At 37.9% G+C, this 21801-nt stretch overlaps 1 protein-coding gene across 2 annotated transcripts; it reads left to right on the top strand.

Moving 5' to 3' along the window:
• The first annotated feature begins 6876 nt into the window (after window positions 1-6876).
• rps28 (ribosomal protein S28) lies at window positions 6877-13853 on the top strand. Of its 2 annotated transcripts, none has more exons than XM_062023452.1 (4): window positions 6877-6981; window positions 7284-7331; window positions 11482-11604; window positions 13726-13853. In XM_062023452.1, exons 1-3 carry the CDS (start codon window positions 6943-6945, stop codon window positions 11602-11604), a joined length of 210 nt encoding a protein of 69 aa, XP_061879436.1. In that variant the 5' UTR covers window positions 6877-6942; the 3' UTR covers window positions 13726-13853. The 2 variants fall into 2 exon arrangements, with proteins under 2 accessions (XP_061879436.1, XP_061879437.1); XM_062023453.1 differs by lacking the exon at window positions 13726-13853 and adding an exon at window positions 13439-13600.
• Window positions 13854-21801: the final 7948 nt, after the last annotated feature.

The following is a 21801-nucleotide window of genomic DNA, read 5'->3' as shown; positions in this document are numbered from 1 at the left end:
GGGGAGAGAAAGAGGAAGCCTGCAAGAGAAGAGTAGAATTGTTTTTATGGACATTTCCTGAGCATTTCATCAAAGTCCATCCATAACTTTTGGAGTTATGTTGCTGACAAACAAACAAATCCTGACGAAAACAAAACTATCTTTGGCGGACGAGGTCTGCGTACTAAATCGCTACCATCGTCTCAATCGTACCCAGAGCGTGTACTCAGCACATTGCGGGAAATATGAGAAGCTACTTGATAAACCATCACCCGGAAGAGATAATTGAAACTTTTTTGAGGTATTTATATTATAAAAAGTTAAATTGTCAGCTATTTGCTTGAAACAGTGGATGTTCCTACACGATTATTTGCACTTAAAAATACATGTTTGTAGTAATTAACATGATTGGAATATCTGAGCAATATGTTCCACAATGATATCGTACCGTGAGATTTTGATTATATGACATCTCTACTTGTTACTCATGTGTGTCAAGTGCCAAATATTACCTACTAGGTTATAACTGAATTCCCCGGGGCCGGTTTTTGCTTTTGGCAATTGGGCAATGTGGGGCGACCGACTAGTTCGCAATCAATGTGAGGGTGCACACACACACACACAAAAGAATCAAAATAACACTCGCCAGAACCATTATCACTTAAAGGCCTACTGAAACCTACTACTACCGACCACGCAGTCTGATAGTTTATATATCAATGATGAAATCTTAACATTGCAACACATGCCAATACGGCCGGGTTAACTTCCATCCATCCATCCATTTTCTACCGCTTATTCCCTTCGGGGTCGCGGGGGGCGCTGGAGCCTATCTCAGCTACAATCGGGCGGAAGGCGGGGTACACTCTGGACAAGTCGCCACCTCATCGCAGGGCCAACACAGATAGACAAAAGTGCAATTTTAAATTTCCCGCGGAACTTCCGGTTGAAAACGTCTATGTATGATGACGTATGCGCGTGACGTCAATCGTTGAAACGGAAGTATTCGGACACCATTGTATCCAATACAAAAAGCTCTGTTTTCATCTCAAAATTCCACAGTATTCTGGACATCTGTGTTGGTGAATCTTTTGCAATTTGTTTAATGAACAATGAAGACTGCAAAGAAGAAACCTGTGGGTGGGATCGGTGTATTAGAGCGCGGCTGCAGCAACACCACCAGGAGGACTTTGACTTGGATAGCAGACGCGCTATCCGACGCTAGCCGCCGATCGCATCGATGATCGGGTGAAGTCCTTCGTCGCTCCGTGGATCGCTGGAACGCAGGTGAGCACGGGTGTTGATGAGCAGATGAGGGCTGGGGTAGGTGGAGCGCTAATGTTTTTATCATAGCTCTGACGAGGTCCCGTAGCTAAGTTAGCTTCAATGGCGTCGTTAGCAACAGCATTGTTAAGCTTCGCCAGGCTGGAAAGCATTAACCGTGTAGTTACACGTCCATGGTTTAATTGTATTGTTGATTTTCTGTCTATCCTTCCAGTCAGGGGTTTATTTCTTTTGTTTCTATCTGCAGTTAAGCCCGATGCTATCACGTTAGCTCTGTAGCTAAAGTGCTTCGCCGATGTTTTGTCGTGGAGATAAAAGTCACTGTGAATGTCCATTTCGCGTTCTCGACTCTCATTTTCAAGAGGATATAGTATCCGAGGTGGTTTAAAATACAAATCCGTGATCCACAATAGAAAAAGGAGAAAGTGTGGAATCCAATGAGCCCTTGTACCTAAGTTACGGTCAGAGCGAAAAAAAGATACGTCCTGCACTGCACTCTAGTCCTTCACTCTCACGTTCCTCATGCACGAATCTTTCATCCTCGCTCAAATTAATGGGGTAATCGTCGCTTTCTCGGTCCGAATCGCTCTCGCTGCTGGTGTAAACAATGGGGAAATGTGAGGAGCCTTTCAACCTGCGACGTCACGCTACTTCCGGTACAGGCAAGGCTTTTTTTTATCAGCGACCAAAAGTTGCAAACTTTATCGTCGATGTTCTCTACTAAATCCTTTCAGCAGAAATATGGCAAAATCGCGAAATGATCAAGTATGACACATAGAATGGATCTGCTATCTCCGTTTAAATTTAAAAAAATCATTTCAGTAGGCCTTTAAACATGATTCTATATATGTCATATTAGCTGATACATGTAGAATGATCAGCAGTGGATAATACAAATATTTTTAATTAGGGCTGTCACCAGTTAACCCATGTGATTAATCACAAAAAATTATCGCATTAATCATGAAAACAATAAATTAATCTTGAATTGTGTTTTAACCGTACGAGCTTTTTTACTTTCACCGCTATACAATCAGTGATCAGATCAAAATATCAAAGATCAAAAATAAGTGAGGAGACTCCGACAGGTGTGCTCGCTAGCAAATTTCGCTCCTAAATGCAACCTGAAAAAACTTAAGATTAAAGTTTTGTGCAAATAAATTACATGTATTCAAGTAACACTTTTAAAATGTTCTAGATGGCATTCAGACAATAAAATTGCATTTGTGTACAAAGGACAGGATACAGCATGCAGGAAAGAGGATTTTAATACTCACAGGTAACACAAGGAAGTGCAATTACAAGCACAAGCAAAATAACAACAAATGTCAGACCCACCGGAAGCGAAGGTGGCGTTGGCAGTGGACCAGATGGCGTCGACGGCGGACCCACTGGAAGCTAAGCTGGGGGTGGCCCTGATGTCTGGGAAGTAGAGGAGCGACGTTCATATATTCTCAATATTCAGTGTTTTATTGTTCATAGTTAGTATGTAAATTCCACACTCTGTATTCCCATGTATATTCAGAGTGTCTTATTCAATGTGCATCCTTTTTAATTAAACAGACCATCTCAAAAATGGAATAAACTTAAAATTTTTTACTGAATTATATGAATGTTCATAAAAATACAGAATGTGTGATTTACAATACTAACTATGGACAATAAAACACTGAATATTGACAATTATGAATGTTGCTCCTCTGCTTCCCAGACCACCTCCTTGATCGACATCTTTTATAATCCAGCAAGAACAACAAGGATGCAACAAACATAAACGCCAAAGGTAAAAAAAAAAAAAAAAGCATCCATTTATTCGTAAAAATATCACTGTTCTGCAGAACTTTGTTGTGGAAATCTGCCTCCATCTGATACTCATATCTGGCTTTTTTGCTCTGTAAATAAACCCCGCCCACTCTGTTAGTGCCCGTTCTGCATGAAGCAGAGCTTTGTGTCGTATGTCACTCAAAAAAGCAGATTCTAACCATTGTAATAATTTCTATAGATTAAAAACATCCAGTGGGCCGTATTGAAATGTTAATGATGTTGTATTTAGACCATGTAGCCCAGTTAACTGCCTTTGTTATGCAGTTTTGCAAGACCCGTGTCATGTGACTTCAAACTTCACACCTCATTGGCTGGATCTGAGACAGGATCGATTGCCTTAGTCTTAATTTACCGGAAGTGAGTCTTGCTTTTCAATCAACCTATGTGTGAATGAATGTGTGTGAATGTGAGTGAATCTTGTCTGTCTATCTGTGTTGGCCCTGCGATGAGGTGGCAACTTGTCCAGGGTGTACCCCGCCTTCCGCCCGATTGTAGCTGAGATCGGCTCCAGCGCCCCCGCGACCCCAAAGGGAATAAGCGGTAGAAAATGGATGGATGGATGGAGTCTTGCTTTTTGAAGCAGCGAATTTTTCAGCACTGAATGTGAAAACACAAAATGTTTTTTTTTTGTTTTTTTTCCGGATGAAATTGTCAGCCTAATTTAACGTAAAAAATTCCGTTCACAAAATTCAAACGCAAAAAAAAAATAGTTACATAAATTCAGTGTAAAAAAAAAAAAATGTACCGCCATACATATTTAAATGGCAGAAAATAACTCATCTTACTTCTACAAAAGCCCGGTGCAACATACCCCACTTACCCTTAAAAACATATCCATTTAGTAGTGTTTTTGTTCTATTTTTTGGTTCAGAAAAGGTAACTTTGAGCAAGTTGCAAACTGTATATGATACCATGGTTTGTAATTTTGAATGACCATGTCATATGTAGGTGTAACCCAGGGGTGTCCAAAGTGCGGCCCGGGGGCCATTTGCAGCCAGCAGGTAATTTTTTAACGGCCCTACGACACATTCTAAAAATACGATAAAAAACTAAACAAAACATAAAAAGTGGTATAAAAGAGCAAACGTAACAAGAAAATGTTGCAATGTTGACTCTAATAACACAAAGCTGCCATGCAGGCTGTTTCTTTCTTTAAAAAATAATAATGAATCAAAATCAATGTCATTATGAATTATTGACCTATTCAAGGCTCCAATTACATCACATTAAATATTCCACTTTGAGATATTTTGGGGGAAAATGTTGCATATTTTGTGTTTGCCATATAAAAAACTTTTTTTTTTAGTTTTTTTAAAGAAGGGCCTAAAATGAACAAACAAAAAATATAAACAACAATAAAACTTATAATTGACGGATAGATCTAAAGTTGATCTCGAGATCATTGTGTTGAAAATAAAAACAAATTATAATTTATTTTTTAACACTTTAATGAGTCTGACCATTTTGGATCCCCAATCATTTTAGTGGGAATTTTGTTTTTAAGTGTCATTGCTCAAAAAAGAATAATTAATTAAAATCAATGTTGTTATGAGTTATTGACCTTTTTAAGGCTCCAATTATTATATAATCTCAAATATTCCACTTAAAATTTTTATTGGGTGAAAATATTGCATATTTTGTGTTTTTTCCATAAAAAACAGTATTTCTTTGGACAAAAAGATCACAAAACTTAAATCTTTAACAACGTTATATTGACAGATAGACCTAATGTTGATCTAGAGATTTAAACCTCGAATAATAATAATAATAATAATAATACTAAATAGCAACAATTTTTAAATATTTTTTTTACCAAAACCCTTTGCCTGAGTGGAGACCTAAATGTATATTTTTTATACATATATTATATTGGTTTTTGAAATAAAAAATATCAAAATGGCCCCGGCTTGCTTTGATTTTTCAGTGTGCGGCCCTCAGTGGAAAACGTTTTGACACTCCTGGTTTAACCTATTTTTATGGGTTTGCCTCTTTGTGATGTTAAATTCCTGTTATAAGCTGTTATACCAGACCTGGGCAAATTAAGGCCCGGGGGCCACATGCGGCCCGTTAAGCTTTTCAATCTGGCCCGCCAGACATTCCCTTGAACTATACAAAGTATAGTATATACACATACACATATATACATATACATATATATATATATATATATATATATATATATATATATATATATATATATATATATATATATATATATATATATATATATATACATATATATATATACACACACACATATATATATATATATACACATATATACATATATATATATATATATATATATATATATATATATATATATATATATATATATATATATATATACATATATATATATATATATATATATATATATATATATATATATAATATACACACATATATACATATATATATATATATAGCCTGACGTTCATATTTTGTCAATATTCAGTGTTTTATCGTTCATAGAAACATGTAAAATTCCATTACGTTTTTTAAGGCGGTCTGTCATAACGTTTTTAGCATTCAATCAGACATTATTGTGAAGTTTTGTATTAGTGCTCCTAAAAATAGATATACCGGCCCCCAGACACATTATTTTCTCTAAATGTGGCCCCCGAGTCAAAATAATTGCCAAGGCCTGTGTTATACAGTATATGCCTTGAGCTCTTATTTTGAAGGCGCTAAGAGCGGAAGTGGTGACATGTTGTAGTGGAGCGGATGTTTTGAAAGAAAGGAAATAAAATGGTCTTCGTGTAAAACTGGAGCCTCCGTGTTTGTTATTTTGTAGTTTTATACAGTATAACAAACACGGAGGCTCCAGTTTTACACTAGGGCCACTTTATTTCCTTTCTTTCAAAACCTCCGCTCCACTACAACGTGTCACCACTTCCGCTCTGAGCGCCTTCAAAATAAGAGCTCAAGGCATATACTGTATAACATATTATAACAGGAACTTCATTATTTATTTATTTCAGGCAATGACATAAAGAAGTACAAAGTTGACAACACATAATAATAAAAATGAATATAGTGCAAAAGGTAATGTATAGTATGTAATGCATGATTGTCCAGTTTTGCCTGAAAGGGAGTGGAAAGAAGATCATTTATTTAATCCCACCCCCAGTTCTCCATTCAGTGATCATTCACATGAGTTCACTGTTACTTTGTTCAAGGATTATAATACAGATGTTGTATCATAGTGGCATTACCATAGGTAACAATAATTATTACACTGTAACAATAATTTGTATCAACAATGTAGGAATAATGAATATACCAACATTGGTAATAGACAATCACATCACAATGAGGCAAGCCCATAAAAATAGGTTACATAGGTAAGTATGAAAAAATAAACGGCAAATATCAATAAAAGTACCAAAATGTGCAGAATACAATAAGAAAATACGCGATCGAAATTATGCAAATTCATACATTTGTAATACTGTATATTTACACAAATCTGTCAGATTAAGGCAAGAAATCCAGCATTATACTTTATACTTTTATATTTACACCAAATTTTAAAATGTAATTAATTTGTAAGCATCATTATAAATAAGGATACTAACACATAATAGCTATGTCAGTACATAATCAAATGTGTGTAATTATAAAGTTCCCCCCACGCAGAATTATAGTACAGCCCGAAATAATGGCACCAGCGAAATAATATTTAAAATAGTTTATTATGTTTGTATTCAATCGTGAATACAAGCGGAGCTACACGGATTAAATACTAAAATAATTTACATTTAGTTAATTTTAATAAAATGCTTTTAATAAACAGAAGCGTTATAGTACTTCCGCCTGCCGTGTGACGTTCTTTCCGGTCTAACCTCCAACATGGATGCCAGCCGCGTGCAGCCGATCAAGCTCGCAAGAGTAAGGAAATATAACACAAACACGCCGTTATTCAATTCCACGTGAATATATATCTACAATACACGCTAATGTTTCAAATAGAGTCGAACTATCGGAGTTAAATACTACTCCTTGGTCGGATTAGTTAGCAAATCGTCCCCGCTCGGACGTTCATCATGGCGGCCTGGTCGTGCTAGCCCACATGCTAAGCTAGTTCGTGCTAAGCTAGCGGCTTCAAAGTATTGGTGTTGTCTTTGTTTTAATTTGTCTGCAAAGCTAAACATGACGGACATATGTTGTAATATTTAATGTTGTACTTGCAGGTTACCAGGGTGCTGGGAAGAACTGGCTCCCAGGGACAATGTACACAGGTATGCTACAACCAAAATGTCGATTCATATTTGACGGTGTTTATTACTTCTTTAGATTAATGTTGTGACTGGCAGTGTCTAAATCAATAGTTTTTTTTAGTAACACTGTATATTTTGGAAAAGCGATTGTTGTAGGCGAACATTAAGTGAGCTCAGTATTTTTGAGGTTGAATAATCAGTCGCTTCTTGGCCTGAATTAACCCTGTGCGGTGTTCGGGTCTGTTGGACCCGTTTTCATGTTTTATTAAAAGTAAAATGATACAATTAATTAATTTTTCAAACTGAGACTCACTGACTTTGGCTAATTTTCTGTGAGAACATATATCAGAATCCATATTTAATGACCACACACCCCCCTACCAGAGGTGGGTAGAGTAGCCAGAAATTGTACTCAAGTAAGAGTACTGTTACTTTAGAGATTTATTACTTAAATAAAAGTAAGGAGTAGTCACCCAAATATTTACTTGAGTAAAAGTAAAAAGTATGTTGTGAAAAAACTACTCAAGTACTGAGTAACTGATGAGTAACCTGTTCGTTTAATGACGGCGGCAACAAATAATGCACAAAAACATAAAAATAGCGATGAGCAAATTCAGAGCCAGGAATATCTCTTAAGCAACTAAACTAATAATATATATTAAATAAAAATACATGAACATAAAAAAATTAAGACAAATTGAGCCACAATAACTTAACAGCACCATAGGCTCAGTAGGCAGAGATTATAAAGGAAAATAAGTTAGGCTTTACGCAAATCATAAACTGATAGGTGTGGGCTGCACCTGAGAACACACTGTGCACATATATACATACACACACATATCATATATATATACATATATACATACATTTATATATACAGTATATAATTTATATTTATTTTGCCGTTGGTGTATTACCTGATTCTGATTACTTGCATTGATTGGAATCAGACAGTAGTGCTCATAACGTCCACGTTTTCAAATGGAGGAGAAAAAAAGTTCCTCCTTTCTGTCTAATACCACATGCAAGTGGTTGGTTTTTGGCATCTTATTTGTCCAGCTTCCATATTCGTTTTTATACACTTTACAAGAAATACATTGGTGGCAAACTCCGTAGCTTGCTAACTTGTTTGCGCTGGCTTTCGGAGACTCTTATTTTGTTAGCGCAGGCGCGATGGAGCAGCACTTTTATTGTGAAGACAGGAACTGTGCGGTCAGTCTTTAGGCTTTTGACGGGAAGTACGGTTGAAATAAAAAAGTGTCTTTTTTCCTTCACTGAATGTGAAATTAACACATTACCGTAAAATATCAAATAATATTATTTATCTCATTCGCGTAAGAGACGAAGCAAATGTCAGCAATCGTCACACACACGTCAGCAATCGTCACACACGTCAACCAATAATAATTGGGCGGGGACGGGTCATGGCAGAAGTGCATTGTGCGTCATAGGATGCTAACTGCTGCTACGTCCGTAGCTATTAAAATTGATTATTTCAATATTGGCGGTAACTTATAAAAACTGAGAAGGGCTAAACAAAAATGGCACCGAAAAGGAAATCATATACTGCAGATTACAAGCTGGCCATAGTGAAATATGCAGCAGAAAACGGCGATCGAGCAGAAGAAAGAAAAATGCCGGCTTTTGTGGAAGCTGGAACAACAGTGCAAGCATCCACGATCCATTCACAAATTGTGGCGTAACTCGCCCGACGCTGCCTCCCAGTTTTGGTGAAGCTGTGTTCGTCTGTGTTCAATCTCTCCCATGACGCTCACAACTTCACTTTGAACGTCCTGTTTACACCCATGATGTCCAGCGATTGGAGTTACTTCGTCATGCCTTAATGACTCCAGGTGGAAACTTCTTTCGGCAGCGTCTTCCCCTTGAAAATCACCATAGGTGGCAGTTTCTGTCCATTAGCATAGCAAGCTAGCACAACAGTAAAAGCCGACTTCTCTTGCCCCGTTGTGCGTATCGATTCGCTACCGTGCTGGTCCCCTTCTTCTCCAGTGCTTCACCGGGATGTGGAAAATGAGCGGCACCTCGTCCATGTTGGTGATGTGTTTGTCGGCTTTTCTTTATTTTTTACAGCGTGCCGGCCCAGTCACATAACATCTACGGCTTTTGGAACTCGGTGCGCACACAACAACCTATCTGGATTCGATAAGGAATCTGTTTGATAAGAGGATTCCATAATGGTATCGACAAAGATAATTTCTTAACATCATCAGTATCTAGTGATGATATCTGACTATAGTGGAGATTTTCTGGATGTATTGTAACACAATTTTTGTGGATTTTTATGGCAGCGGCATCAAACCCTTATAGATTTTAATTTTTCATGGTCACAGGACAAATATATTAGTGTGTATATATACAAATATGAAGTATTTCTGGTTTGTGCTGAAAACAAAGTTTCGTTGTACTTGTGCAATGACAATAAAGACCTATCCTATTCTATTGCAAACTTACCTTTTGGGTGTATTTTTGTATGATTTTGAGATGTAAAATTTGGTTTGATTAATGGCGGTTTGAAAAATCAGACCCGGAAATTTTGAAAACGTGACTTACGTAATCAACCTCAGTGCTCTTTTTAATTGGTACCAAAATTAGCCTCCCCCACAATGAAATAATGATCTGAGTGGGCACATGCCACCGCTGCAATGGAGGTCAGGAGGTCTGCGGCCGATTGTCACATACCCGATTAGGTGCAAAATTAGGTTTATCACCATATAGTGTAGGGTTGCACCTGCCCATATAGATGTTAGAGAGCATACCCCTGGATTATGCTTGTAATAAATTGCTGGTAGATCTCCATTATTAGAACCTGCTAGGGTTGTACGGTATACCGGTACTGGTATAGTATCATGGTATTAATTAATCAAAAACGGTATTATACTCTTTTTGAAAAGTACCGGTTCTGTCTATCTGTGTTGGCCCTGCGATGAGGTGGCGCCTTGTCCAGGGTGTACCCCGCCTACTGCCTGAATGCAGCACCCCCCATGACCCTGAAAGGGACAAGCTGTAGAAAATGTATGGATGGTTTCCCAATTTTTATTTTGTTTACGGGTGTGAGATTGCTGGTTTTACGAGCAGAGGAGCGTTTTCGGCAGTGCACGTACACAGAGTACTTACAAGCAGACAGTGTGTAGACAGAAAAGGGAGCACGGACGCGTTTTGGCCTCAAAGTAAAGATAAAGGTGAAGTTATAACACTGAAACGCCCTCAGGAAGAGGTGCTTTAAGACATGGCTCGCTAGCCAGCAGCTTACGTCCATCCGCAGTCTGCAGTGTTTTGGTTACTTCTAAATGACTAATCCTCTCCTCCATGGGGACAAAGAAAGTTTCTTACAAGTAACATTATCACTGCAGGACGAGTAATAGCTAAACATGCTTCACTACACACCATAGGAGGATACAATAGCTCACCGCTAACAGCAAAGTAGCGCCCCGAATGTTAACAAATGCCTACAAGTAAAAGCGTATCTAGTCGAAAGTACTATGATTACATCAATATTTTTTATCGTCACCAAATCTTTTTTCCTTTTTACATAAAATTCACATGTTTATCAACTCAGGAAGTATGTCCCTGAACATATGAGGACTTTGAATATGACCAATGTATGATCCTGTGACTACTTGGTATCGTATCGATACCTAAATTTGTTGTATCATCCAAAACTAATGTAAAGTATCATCAGAAGAATAAGTGATTCTTACATTTTAACAGAAGTGTAGATAGAACATGTTAAAGGAGTAAGTAAGCAGATATTAACAGTAAATGAACAAGTAGATTAATAATACATTTTTACAGTTTGTCCCTCATAATGTAGACAAAATAATAGGTAGATAAATGACACAATATGTTACTGCATATGTCAGCAGACTAATTAGGAGCCTTTGTTTGTTTACTTACTACTAAAAGACAAGTTGTCTAGTATGTTCACTATTTTATTTAAGGACAACATTGCAATAATAAACATATGTTTAATGTACCATAAGATTTTTTGTTAAAATATAGCCAATAATGCCATTTTTTGTAGTTCCCTTTATTTAGAAAAGTTTTCAAATACATTTTGGTACCGGTATCAAAATATCTGTATCGGGACAACTCTACAACCTGCACGACTAATATGCTTAAATAAATGAATGTATGTTTTTCCTGGCAGGTCCGTGTTGAGTTCATGGATGACAGCAACCGTTCCATCATCAGGAACGTGAAGGGCCCAGTCAGGGAAGGAGATGTGCTGACACTTCTGGAGTCTGAAAGAGAAGCCAGGAGGCTGCGATAGGTGAGCTACTTGCAGCCAAGTGCTGAGATATTATTACTTGACCTGGGCCGATAACATGTTTTGTTCTGCAATATATTGACCTACAAAATATTGCTGTACAACAATATCATTGCCATTTTTCAGATCAAAATAACCACTGATATAATACATAATATCCTTTGAAATGCAATACACTTGTATTTATTGTATATTAACATTGTAATTGAAATGTAAACTTTGAAATCTCCAAGTTAAACCAAACAAATATTAACAAGAAAATATACTTTGTTAGAAAAATGTTGCACTCGGATAAAAAATGCTAAGTCAAAAATCACTGTATATTTTGTACAACTCACTGATTGTTCCATATGTAAAATATTGTATTGAAGTGTGGGCTAGTGCCTGTAAAACATATTTACATCCAATCTTCTTTCTGCAGAAGAGAGCCTTTAGAATCATTAGTGGAAATGCACACAGGGACTCCACGGGCACAATATTCAAACACTTGCATCTATTAACATTTCATCAACTAGCAGAGTATAATATCATAAACTTTGATGTACTACGCACATGCAACACTTCTTCCAAACATTCAAAACAGATTTGTAAAAGGAGAAAGTAATTATAATGTGAAAGGAAGTGAGATCTTTAATTTCGAACAGTGACAATGGAAATAAGTATTTCAATCAGAGGTGTTAGTTTATGGAACTGTCTTGACAGTGGAATAAAATAATATACATCTTTCTGTATAAAAATAATGATGAACATATATGACTGAGTAGAATTATTTCTTCATTGTTGTTTTAATTGTTGTAAAATGAAAATATGGCCTTGAATTCGCCAACATTGAAAGTAAATTGTATTTGTGAAAATAAAAGGCAGATTTTAGAAGTTTAACTTCTTTCTGCTCTTTTTTATTCATATTTTACCTAAATGTTATTTTTATTTTATTCCTCTAATTTTTTTAATTAATGAAATAAATGAACTGAGCTGGAAAAAAATCCCAACCAAAAGCAATAAAATGAGTCGAGTGGGTTAGTGGTGTCAAACATACACAACTATGATAAATAAAATAGCTAAATAAAGTGTTGACTTGAATATTGAACATGCAGGTAATTGTACATGACTTAAGTGACAAGTTTGGACCTTCTTAAAAGTGCAGTGTCAAAATATAAACACTAGAGGGAGGAATAATTGATGTAATTTTCAAATTAGTAACTGTTGATAATCGGTTTATTTCTTGTAAATAAAGTAAAGCAGACAGTTGTAAAAGTTGTGACTACAGTGAGTCACTTCACTTACATTCCCCTTTTCACACATCTATTAATTTAATGAATGTTATGAACAGTGAACAAATGAACAGTTTTTAAAGGTTGCAGGTGATAAACGCTTGTTTAGTGAAACAAAATAAATGTAAACATGCACCGTTAATCGATTTTTAATTGAATCGTAGCTCCTGAAACATAATTGACTTGTGGGGTGCTGAAATATTTCCACCTGCAGTATAATCAGATGTATGATCAAGTCATGTAGATTTAAGTCTGACATGTCAAATGTTTACAACTATATTAAATGTCAGCATGGATTAACACTTCCTGGGAGAGTTTGTGCTCACCTTCTTCACCCAACACCAAGTGAGTGGACTGTCAGGTGGTTGTACTTGTAGTCACGCACATTTGGCAAACTGTTGATAGTCCTCTTGTTCCAGAGGTTTGAACTGTAATATTCCCACATTGGTGCGATGGCATTTATTTGGTTTAGTGGTCATTTTGTCCATGTTACATGCTAACTAGTTGCACTGTGTGATGCTAGCAGACACTTAATGAAGGACACTGTTCTTGTCTTGGCACTCCAGCACAAAGACACACTGCAACTGCAACTGATGAAGCATGAAAGCTCTTCAAGTATGCTCATGATGACTTATCCACACTGGAACACTTATTTGTCATTTATCATCCTGAAAATGGGCCCGTGCCGAGTTATAATCTGAATTGTGTGCTTATGTGCCAGTAAATACACCACTTTAGGTCTTCATGACTTGCATACATTTGTGGTTAAACTAGTCTGATGCCAACACAACTCTTCAATTGTTGTATATCACTTTTAGTCTTAGATTCATGTTCTGACTTCCTGTCTCTGCAGAGCCCATTCAAACTATGTGGTGCAGACCAGACGCTGTGGAGCAGAAACATACAACCTGTCAGTTTCACACGCCTTGGCCTCCATCTTGTTAGTTGTTTTTCAAATAAATATGGTCACTGAGAGAAGAATGTTGTGAAATCTTTTTTTTTTTACCTCCTGAAAAATTTAAGCAATGCCGGTTTCAACAAAACATGCATATATATATATTATATATTTATAAAATATACATGTAATATATATTAGGGGTGTGGGAAAAAATCAATTCGAATCGCGATTCTCACGTGCGATTCAGAATCGATTCTCTTTATTTATTTTTTAATTTTAATTAATCAATCCCAACAAAACAATACACAGCAATACCATAAGAATGCAATCCAATTCCAAAACCAAACCCGACCCAGCAACACTCAAACTGCAATAAACAGATCAATTGAGAGGAGACACAAACACGACACAGAACAAACCAAAAGTAGTGAAACAAAAATGAATATTATCAACAGTATCAATATTAGTTACAATTTCAACATAGCAGTGATTAAAAATCCCTCATTGACATCATTAGACATTTATTAAAAAAAAAAAAAAGAATAGTGTCACAGTGGCTTACACTTGCATCGCATCTCAAGCTTGACAACACACTGTCCAATATTTTCACAAAGATGAAATAAGTCATATTTTTGGTTCATTTAATAGTTAAAACAAATTTACATTATTGCAATCAGTTGATAAAACATTGTCCTTTACAATTATAAAAGCTTTTTACAAAAATCTACTACTCTGCTTGCATGTCAGCAGACTGGGGTGGATCCTGCTGAAATCTATGTATTGAATGAATAGAGAATCCTTTTGAATCGGGAAAAAATCTTTTTCGAATCAAGAATCGTGTTGAATTGAAAAAAAAATCGATTTTGAATCGAATCGTTACCCCAGGAATCGATATTGAATCAAATCGTGGGACACCCAAAGATTCACAGCCCTAATATATATATATATATATATACACGTGTGTATATATTTATATCCATCCACCTTCCGCTTATCTGAGGTCGGGTCGCGGGGGCAGCAGCCTAAGCAGGGAAGCCCAGACTTCCCTCTCCCCAGCCACTTAGTCCAGCTCTTCCCGGGGGATCCCGAGGCGTTCCCAGGCCAGCCGGGAGACATAGTCTTCCCAACGTGTCCTGGGTCTTCCCCGTGGCCTCCTGTCGGTCGGACGTGCCCTAAACACCTCCATAGGGAGGCGTTCGGGTGGCATCCTGACCAGATGCCCGAACCACCTCATCTGGCTCCTCTCGATGTGGAGGAGCAGCGGCTTTACTTTGAGCTCCCCCCGGATGACAGAGCTTCTCACCCTATCTCTAAGGGAGAGACCCGCCACCCGGCGGAGGAAACTCATTTCGGCCGCTTGTACCCGTGATCTTGTCCTTTCGGTCATAACCCAAAGCTCATGACCATAGGTGAGGATGGGAACGTAGATCGACCGGTAAATTGAGAGCTTTGCCTTCCGGCTCAGCTCCTTCTTCACCACAACGGATCGATACAGCGTCCGCATTACTGAAGACGCCGCACCGATCCGCCTGTCGATCTCACGATCCACTCTTCCCTCACTCGTGAACAAGACTCAGAGGTACTTGAACTCCTCCACTTGGGGCAGGGTCTCCTCCGCAACCCGGAGATGGCACTCCACCCTTTTCCGGGTGAGAACTATGGACTCGGACTTGGAGGTGCTGATTCTCATCCCTGTTGCTTCACACTCAGCTGCGAACCGATCCAGTGAGAGCTGAAGATCCTGGCCAGATGAAGCCCTCAGGACCACATCATTTGCAAAAAGCAGAGACCTAATCCTGCAGCCACCAAACCAGATCCCCTCAACGCCCTGACTGCGCCTAGAAATTCTGTCCATAAAAGTTATGAATATATATATATATATATATATATATATATATACACATATATATATATATATATATATATATATATATATATTATACAAACCCCGTTTCCATATGAGTTGGGAAATTGTGTTAGATGTAAATATGAACGGAATACAATGATTTGCAAATCCTTTTCAACCCATATTCAATTGAATGCACTACAAAGACAAGATATTTCATGTTCAAACTCAAACTTTATTTTTTTTTGCAAATAATAATTAACTTGGAATTTCATGGCTGCAACACGTGCCAAAGTAGTTGGGAAAGGGTGTGTTCACCACTGTGTTACATGGCCTTTCCTTTTAACAACACTCAGTAAACGTTTGGGAACTGAGGAGACACATTTTTGAAGCTTCTCAGGTGGAATTCTTTCCCATTCTTGCTTAATTTACAGCTTAAGTTGTTCAACAGTCCGGGGGTCTCCGTTGTGGTATTTTAGGCTTCATAATGCACCACACATTTTCAATGGGAGACAGGTCTGGACTACAGGCAGGCCAGTCTAGTACCCGCACTCTTTTACTATGAAGCCACGTTGATGTAACACATGGCTTGGCATTGTCTTGCTGAAATAAGCAGGGGCGTCGATGGTAACGTTGCTTGGATGGCAACATATGTTGCTCCAAAACCTGTATGTACCTTTCAGCATTAATGGCGCCTTCAAAGATGTGTAAGTTACCCATGTCTTGGGCACTAATACACCCCCATACCATCACAGATGGTATGGAGGTCAACTTTGCGCCTATAACAATCCGGATGGTTCTTTTCCTCTTTGGTCCGGAGGACACGACGTCCACAGTTTCCAAAAACAATTTGAAATGTGGACTCGTCAGACCACAGAACACTTTTCCACTTTGCATCAGTCCATCTTAGATGAGCTCAGGCCCAGCGAAGCCGACTGCGTTTCTGGGTGTTGTTGATAAACGTTTTTCGCCTTGCATAGGAGAGTTTTAACTTGCACTTACAGATGTAGCGACCAACTGTAGTTACTGACAGTGGGTTTCTGAAGGGTTCCTGAGCCCATGTGGTGATATCCTTTACACACTGATGTCGCTTGTTGATGCAGTACAGCCTGAGGGATCCAAGGTCTGCTTACGTGCAGTGATTTCTCCAGATTCTCTGAACCCTTTGATGATATTACGGACCGTAGATGGTGAAATCCTTAAATTCCTTGCAATAGCTGGTTGACAAAGGTTTTCCTTAAACTGTTCAACAATTTGCGCACGCATTTGTTGACAAAGTGGTGACCCTCGCCCCATCCTTGTTTGTGAATGACTGAGCATTTCATGGAATCTACTTTTATACCCAATCATGGCACCCACCTGTTCCCAATTAGCCTGTTCACCTGTGGGATGTTCCAAATAAGTGTTTGATGAGCATTCCTTAACTTTATCAGTATTTATTGCCACCTTTCCCAACTTCTTTGTCACGTGTTGCTGGCATCAAATTCTAAAGTTAATGATTATTTAAAAAAACAAACAAACTTGAACATCAAATATGTTGTCTTTGTAGCATATTCAACTGAATATGGGTTGAAAATGATTTGCAAATCATTGTATTCTGTTTATATTTACATCTAACACAATTTTCCAACTCATATGGAATTGAGGTTTGTATATATGTATATATATATATATATATATATATATATATATATATATATATATATATATATATATATATATATATATATATATATATATATATATATATATATATATAATGTGTATATGTGTGTATATACAGTATGTGTGTGTGTATATATATATATATGTCTGTATATTAGGGGTGTAACGGTACGTGTATTTGTATTGAACCGTTTCGGTTCGGTCCGCAGGTGTACCGAACGAGTTTCCACACGGACATATTAAGTAGCGTTACGCACATTGTGTACACTTTGGCTTCGCGGTGCGATATAGCAATGGAGGACGAGAGGTGGACAAATCGAAAGCAGTTTGCCGACATTTTTCAGCAGCGGTAGGGTACGCTTCTGGCAACACATCAAAGATGCTAACACATTTAAAGCGGCACCACCCCCAAGTGAACTTCACCTCAGTTAAGAGAAAGACGAACATGGTGCAAACCCAGCTACCCACCGCATTCAAGCAGCCTCTCCTCGGCGAGTCAGAAAGGGCTAAAGCTATAACAAATGTTTTTATAGCAGCAGATTTAAGACCATATTCAGTGGTGGAAAACACTGGCTTTAAAACACATGATGTAGGTAATTGAGCCACGATATCAAGTACCTTCTCGCCCACATTTCAGCCAGAAAATCATACCGGGCCTTTTTTGAGAAAACTAAATCTGCTGTTATCCAGGATCTGTCATCTGCATCAGGCTTTGCCCTCACAACAGATGGATGGACATCCAGAGCTACATAACTGTGACTGCCAATCACATGGACCCTGACTGGACTTTTGCAAGCCATGTTCTGCAAACTAGGGCCATTTATGAACAATACATCAGCGCAAATCTACACACCCCGTTTCCATATGAGTTGGGAAATTGTGTTAGATGTAAATATAAACAGAATACAATGATTTGCAAATCCTTTTCAACCCATATTCAATTGAATATGCTACAAAGACAACATATTTGATGTGCAAACTGATAAACTTTTTTTTTTGTTGCAAATAATCATTAACTTTAGAATTTGATGCCAGCAACACGGGACAAAGAAGTTGGGAAAGGTGGCAATAAATACTGATAAAGTTGAGGAATGCTCATCAAACACTTATTTGGAACATCCCACAGGTGAACAGGCAAATTGGGAACAGGTGGGTGCCATGATTGGGTATAAAAGTAGATTCCATGAAATGCTCAGTCATTCACAAACAAGGATGGGGCGAGGGTCACCACTTTGTCAACAAATGCCTGAGCAAATTGTTGAACAGTTTAAGAAAAACCTTTCTCAACCAGCTATTGCAAGGAATTTAGGGATTTCACCATCTACGCTCCGTAATATCATTAAAGGGTTCAGAAAATCTGGAGAAATCACTGCACGTAAGCAGTTTCGATTTCTCAGGCTGTACTGCATCAACAAGCGACATCAGTGTGTAAAGGATATCACCACATGGGCTCAGGAACACTTCAGAAACCCACTGTCAGTAACTACAGTTGGTCGCTACATCTGTAAGTGCAAGTTAAAACTCTCCTATGCAAGGCGAAAACCGTTTATCAACAACACCCAGAAACGCTGTCGGCTTTGCTGGGCCTGAGCTCATCTAAGATGGACTGATGCAAAGTGGAAAAGTGTTCTGTGGTCTAACGAGTCCACATTTCAAATTGTTTTTGGAAACTGGACGTCGTGTCCTCCGGACCAGAGGAAAAGAACCATCCGGATTGTTCTAGGCGCAAAGTTCAAAAGTCAGCATCTGTGATGGTATGGGGGTGTATTAGTGCCCAAGACATGGGTAACTTACACATCTGTGAAGGCGCCATTAATGCTGAAAGGTACATACAGGTTTTGGAGCAACATATGTTGCCATCCAAGCAACGTTACCATGGACGCCCCTGCTTATTTCAGCAAGACAATGCCAAGCCACGTGTTACATCAACGTGGCTTCATAGTATTGTTGTTAAAAGGAAAGGCCATGTAACACAGTGGTGAACATGCCCTTTCCCAACTACTTTGGCACATGTTGCAGCCATGAAATTTGTAAGTTAATTATTATTTGCAACAACAACAACAAAAATTTGAGTTTGAACATCAATATCTTGTCTTTGTAGTGCATTCAACTGAATATGGGTTGAAAAGGATTTGAAAATTTAAGGAGACTGTTGGAGTGGATGCTAGAGAGGCCAGGAACAACAATTACTGTCACAACAGACAATGCCAGAAATATTGTAAATGCAGTGAAAGAAGCTGATCCGGGCCCCCAAATTGGATGCTTCGCTCACACAACAAATGTAGCTGCACAGAAAGCAACAGATCTCAACCAAGTGTCCAGACTGCTAGGGAGAGTGAGAAGGAATGTCTCTTTCTTTCACTGTAGCTCAACATACTCAAACCAAACAGGAGATGCTTGGTGTACCGCAGCACACACTTATTCAGGACGTCGTCACCCGATGGAAGTCCAGTCACGACATGCTGGCAAGGTACCTAGAACACCCAGCACCAGTGTAGTCAGCACCGACAGAAAAGGCCCTCAAGATATAACCACACTGTCTGACCAGGATGTGAGGAAGGCAGAGGAGATAGCTGAGGTCCTTAAACCGCTTAAGAAAACCATCACACTGATTAGTACTGAAGCCGCACCTTCAGCATCCATGATCCTGCCCCTCAAAACCACGGTACTGAACTCTATGGAACCCGGTGAAGAAGACAGTCCAACTGTTCGTCAAATCAAGGCTGCCATCAGAGACAACCTCTGAATGTGAAGACTTCCTCCACAAATGCACAGCCCTTCACCCCAGGTTCAAGACCCAAATCTACACCTGCCTCATCACAGAGCTGGTGACAATGGAAGAAAAGGTATTATGTTTTTTATTTGTAGAAAATGACTTTTTTTGTTAGTAATAGTACTTTTTTTGTCATTTTATTTGCAGAGTGAGGAGGCCAGCAGCCAGTTCATCCTCAGGACCAGAACTCTCCGGGGAATCTGAATCATCTCCACCTGTCAAGAAGTCTGCAATGACTGAACTGCTTGGTGAGCTCTTCACGACTCAGGTAGGAGACAAGCCTACTTTACAGCTGGTGAAAGTCCACGTTGCCTCATACAAGGCAGTCTCAGGCATTCAACTAGATCAGGGGTCACCAACCTTTTTGAAACCAAGAGCTACTTCTTGGGTACTGATTAATGCGAAGGGCTACCAGTTTGATACACACTTAAATAAATTGCCAGAAATAGCCAATTTGCTCAATTTACCTTTAACTTTATGTTATTATTAATAATTAATGATATTTACACTTAATTGAACGGTTTAAAAGAGGAGAAAACACGAAAAAAATGACAATTAAATTTTGAAACATAGTTTATTTTCAATTTCGACTCTTTAAAATTCAAAATTCAACCGAAAAAAAGAAGAGAAAAACTTAAAAAAAATAATTTATGGAACATTATTAGTAATTTTTCCTGATTAAGATTAATTTTAGAATTTTGATGACATGTTTTAAATAGGTTAAAATCCAATCTACACTTTGTTAGAATATATAACAAATTGGACCAAGCTATATTTCTAACAAAGACAAATCATTATTTCTTCTAGATTTTCCAGAACAAAAATTTTAAAATAAATTCAAAAGACTTTGAAATAAGATTTAAATTTGATTCTACAGATTTTCTAGATTTGCCAGAATAATTTTTTTGAATTTTAATCATAATAAGTTTGAAGAAATATTTCACAAATATTCTTCGTCGACAAAACAGAAGCTAAAATGAAGAATTAAATTTAAAAAATGTTGTATTATTCTTTAGAATAAAAAAAAAAAATTTACTTGAACATTGATTTAAATTGTCAGGAAAGAAGAGGAAGGAATTTAAAAGGTAAAAAGGTATATGTGTTTAAAAATCCTAAAATCATTTTTAAGGTTGTATTTTTTCTCTAAAATTGTCTTTCTGAAAGTTATAAGAAGCAAAGTAAAAGAATTAATGAATTTATTTAAACAAGTGAAGACCAAGTCTTTAAAATATTTTCTTGGATTTTCAAATTCTATTTGAGTTTTGTCTCTCTTAGAATTAAAAATGTCGGGCAAAGCGAGACCAGCTTGCTAGTAAATAAATACAATTTAAAAAATAGAGGCAGCTCACTGGTAAGTGCTGCTATTTGAGCTATTTTTAGAACAGACCGGCGGGCTACTCATCTGGTCCTTACGGGCTACCTGGTGCCCGCGGGCACCGCGTTGGTGACCCCTGAACTAGATTCTGAGCCACTTCTATGGTGGAAGAACAATGAGCCCATATATCCTCTTACTGCCAAGTTAGCCAGGCACTACCTCGCCATACCTGCTTACCTGCGTGCCCAGCGAAAGGGTATTTTCCACAGCTGGAGACATTGTAACTGCAAGCAGGTCTGCTCTTTCTGCAGACAATGTGGATACACTGATTTTTCTGGCAAAAAACATGAAGATTGAGTGAAAGTCAGCAGGGTTAAAGGCTGGGGGGGGAAAGAAAAATTAATCTGAGGCTGAGTTGACTTGAAACTGTTT

The sequence above is a fragment of the Entelurus aequoreus genome, linkage group LG16, assembly GCF_033978785.1.
Source record: "Entelurus aequoreus isolate RoL-2023_Sb linkage group LG16, RoL_Eaeq_v1.1, whole genome shotgun sequence".
In the NCBI taxonomy this organism is placed as follows: domain Eukaryota; kingdom Metazoa; phylum Chordata; class Actinopteri; order Syngnathiformes; family Syngnathidae; genus Entelurus; species Entelurus aequoreus.
The sequence above is the reverse complement of the archived record's forward strand: the minus strand, read 5'-3'. Positions and strand labels throughout refer to the sequence as shown.

Excerpts from the sequence above, each read along its gene's own strand:
- rps28 (XM_062023452.1), top strand. The coding sequence starts at position 6,943 with ATGGATGCCAGCCGCGTGCAGCCGATCAAGCTCGCAAGA. Across the intron at positions 6,982-7,283 it reads AGCCGATCAAGCTCGCAAGA|GTTACCAGGGTGCTGGGAAG; the intron begins GTAAGGAAATAT and ends TTGTACTTGCAG. Across the intron at positions 7,332-11,481 it reads CCCAGGGACAATGTACACAG|GTCCGTGTTGAGTTCATGGA; the intron begins GTATGCTACAAC and ends TTTTCCTGGCAG.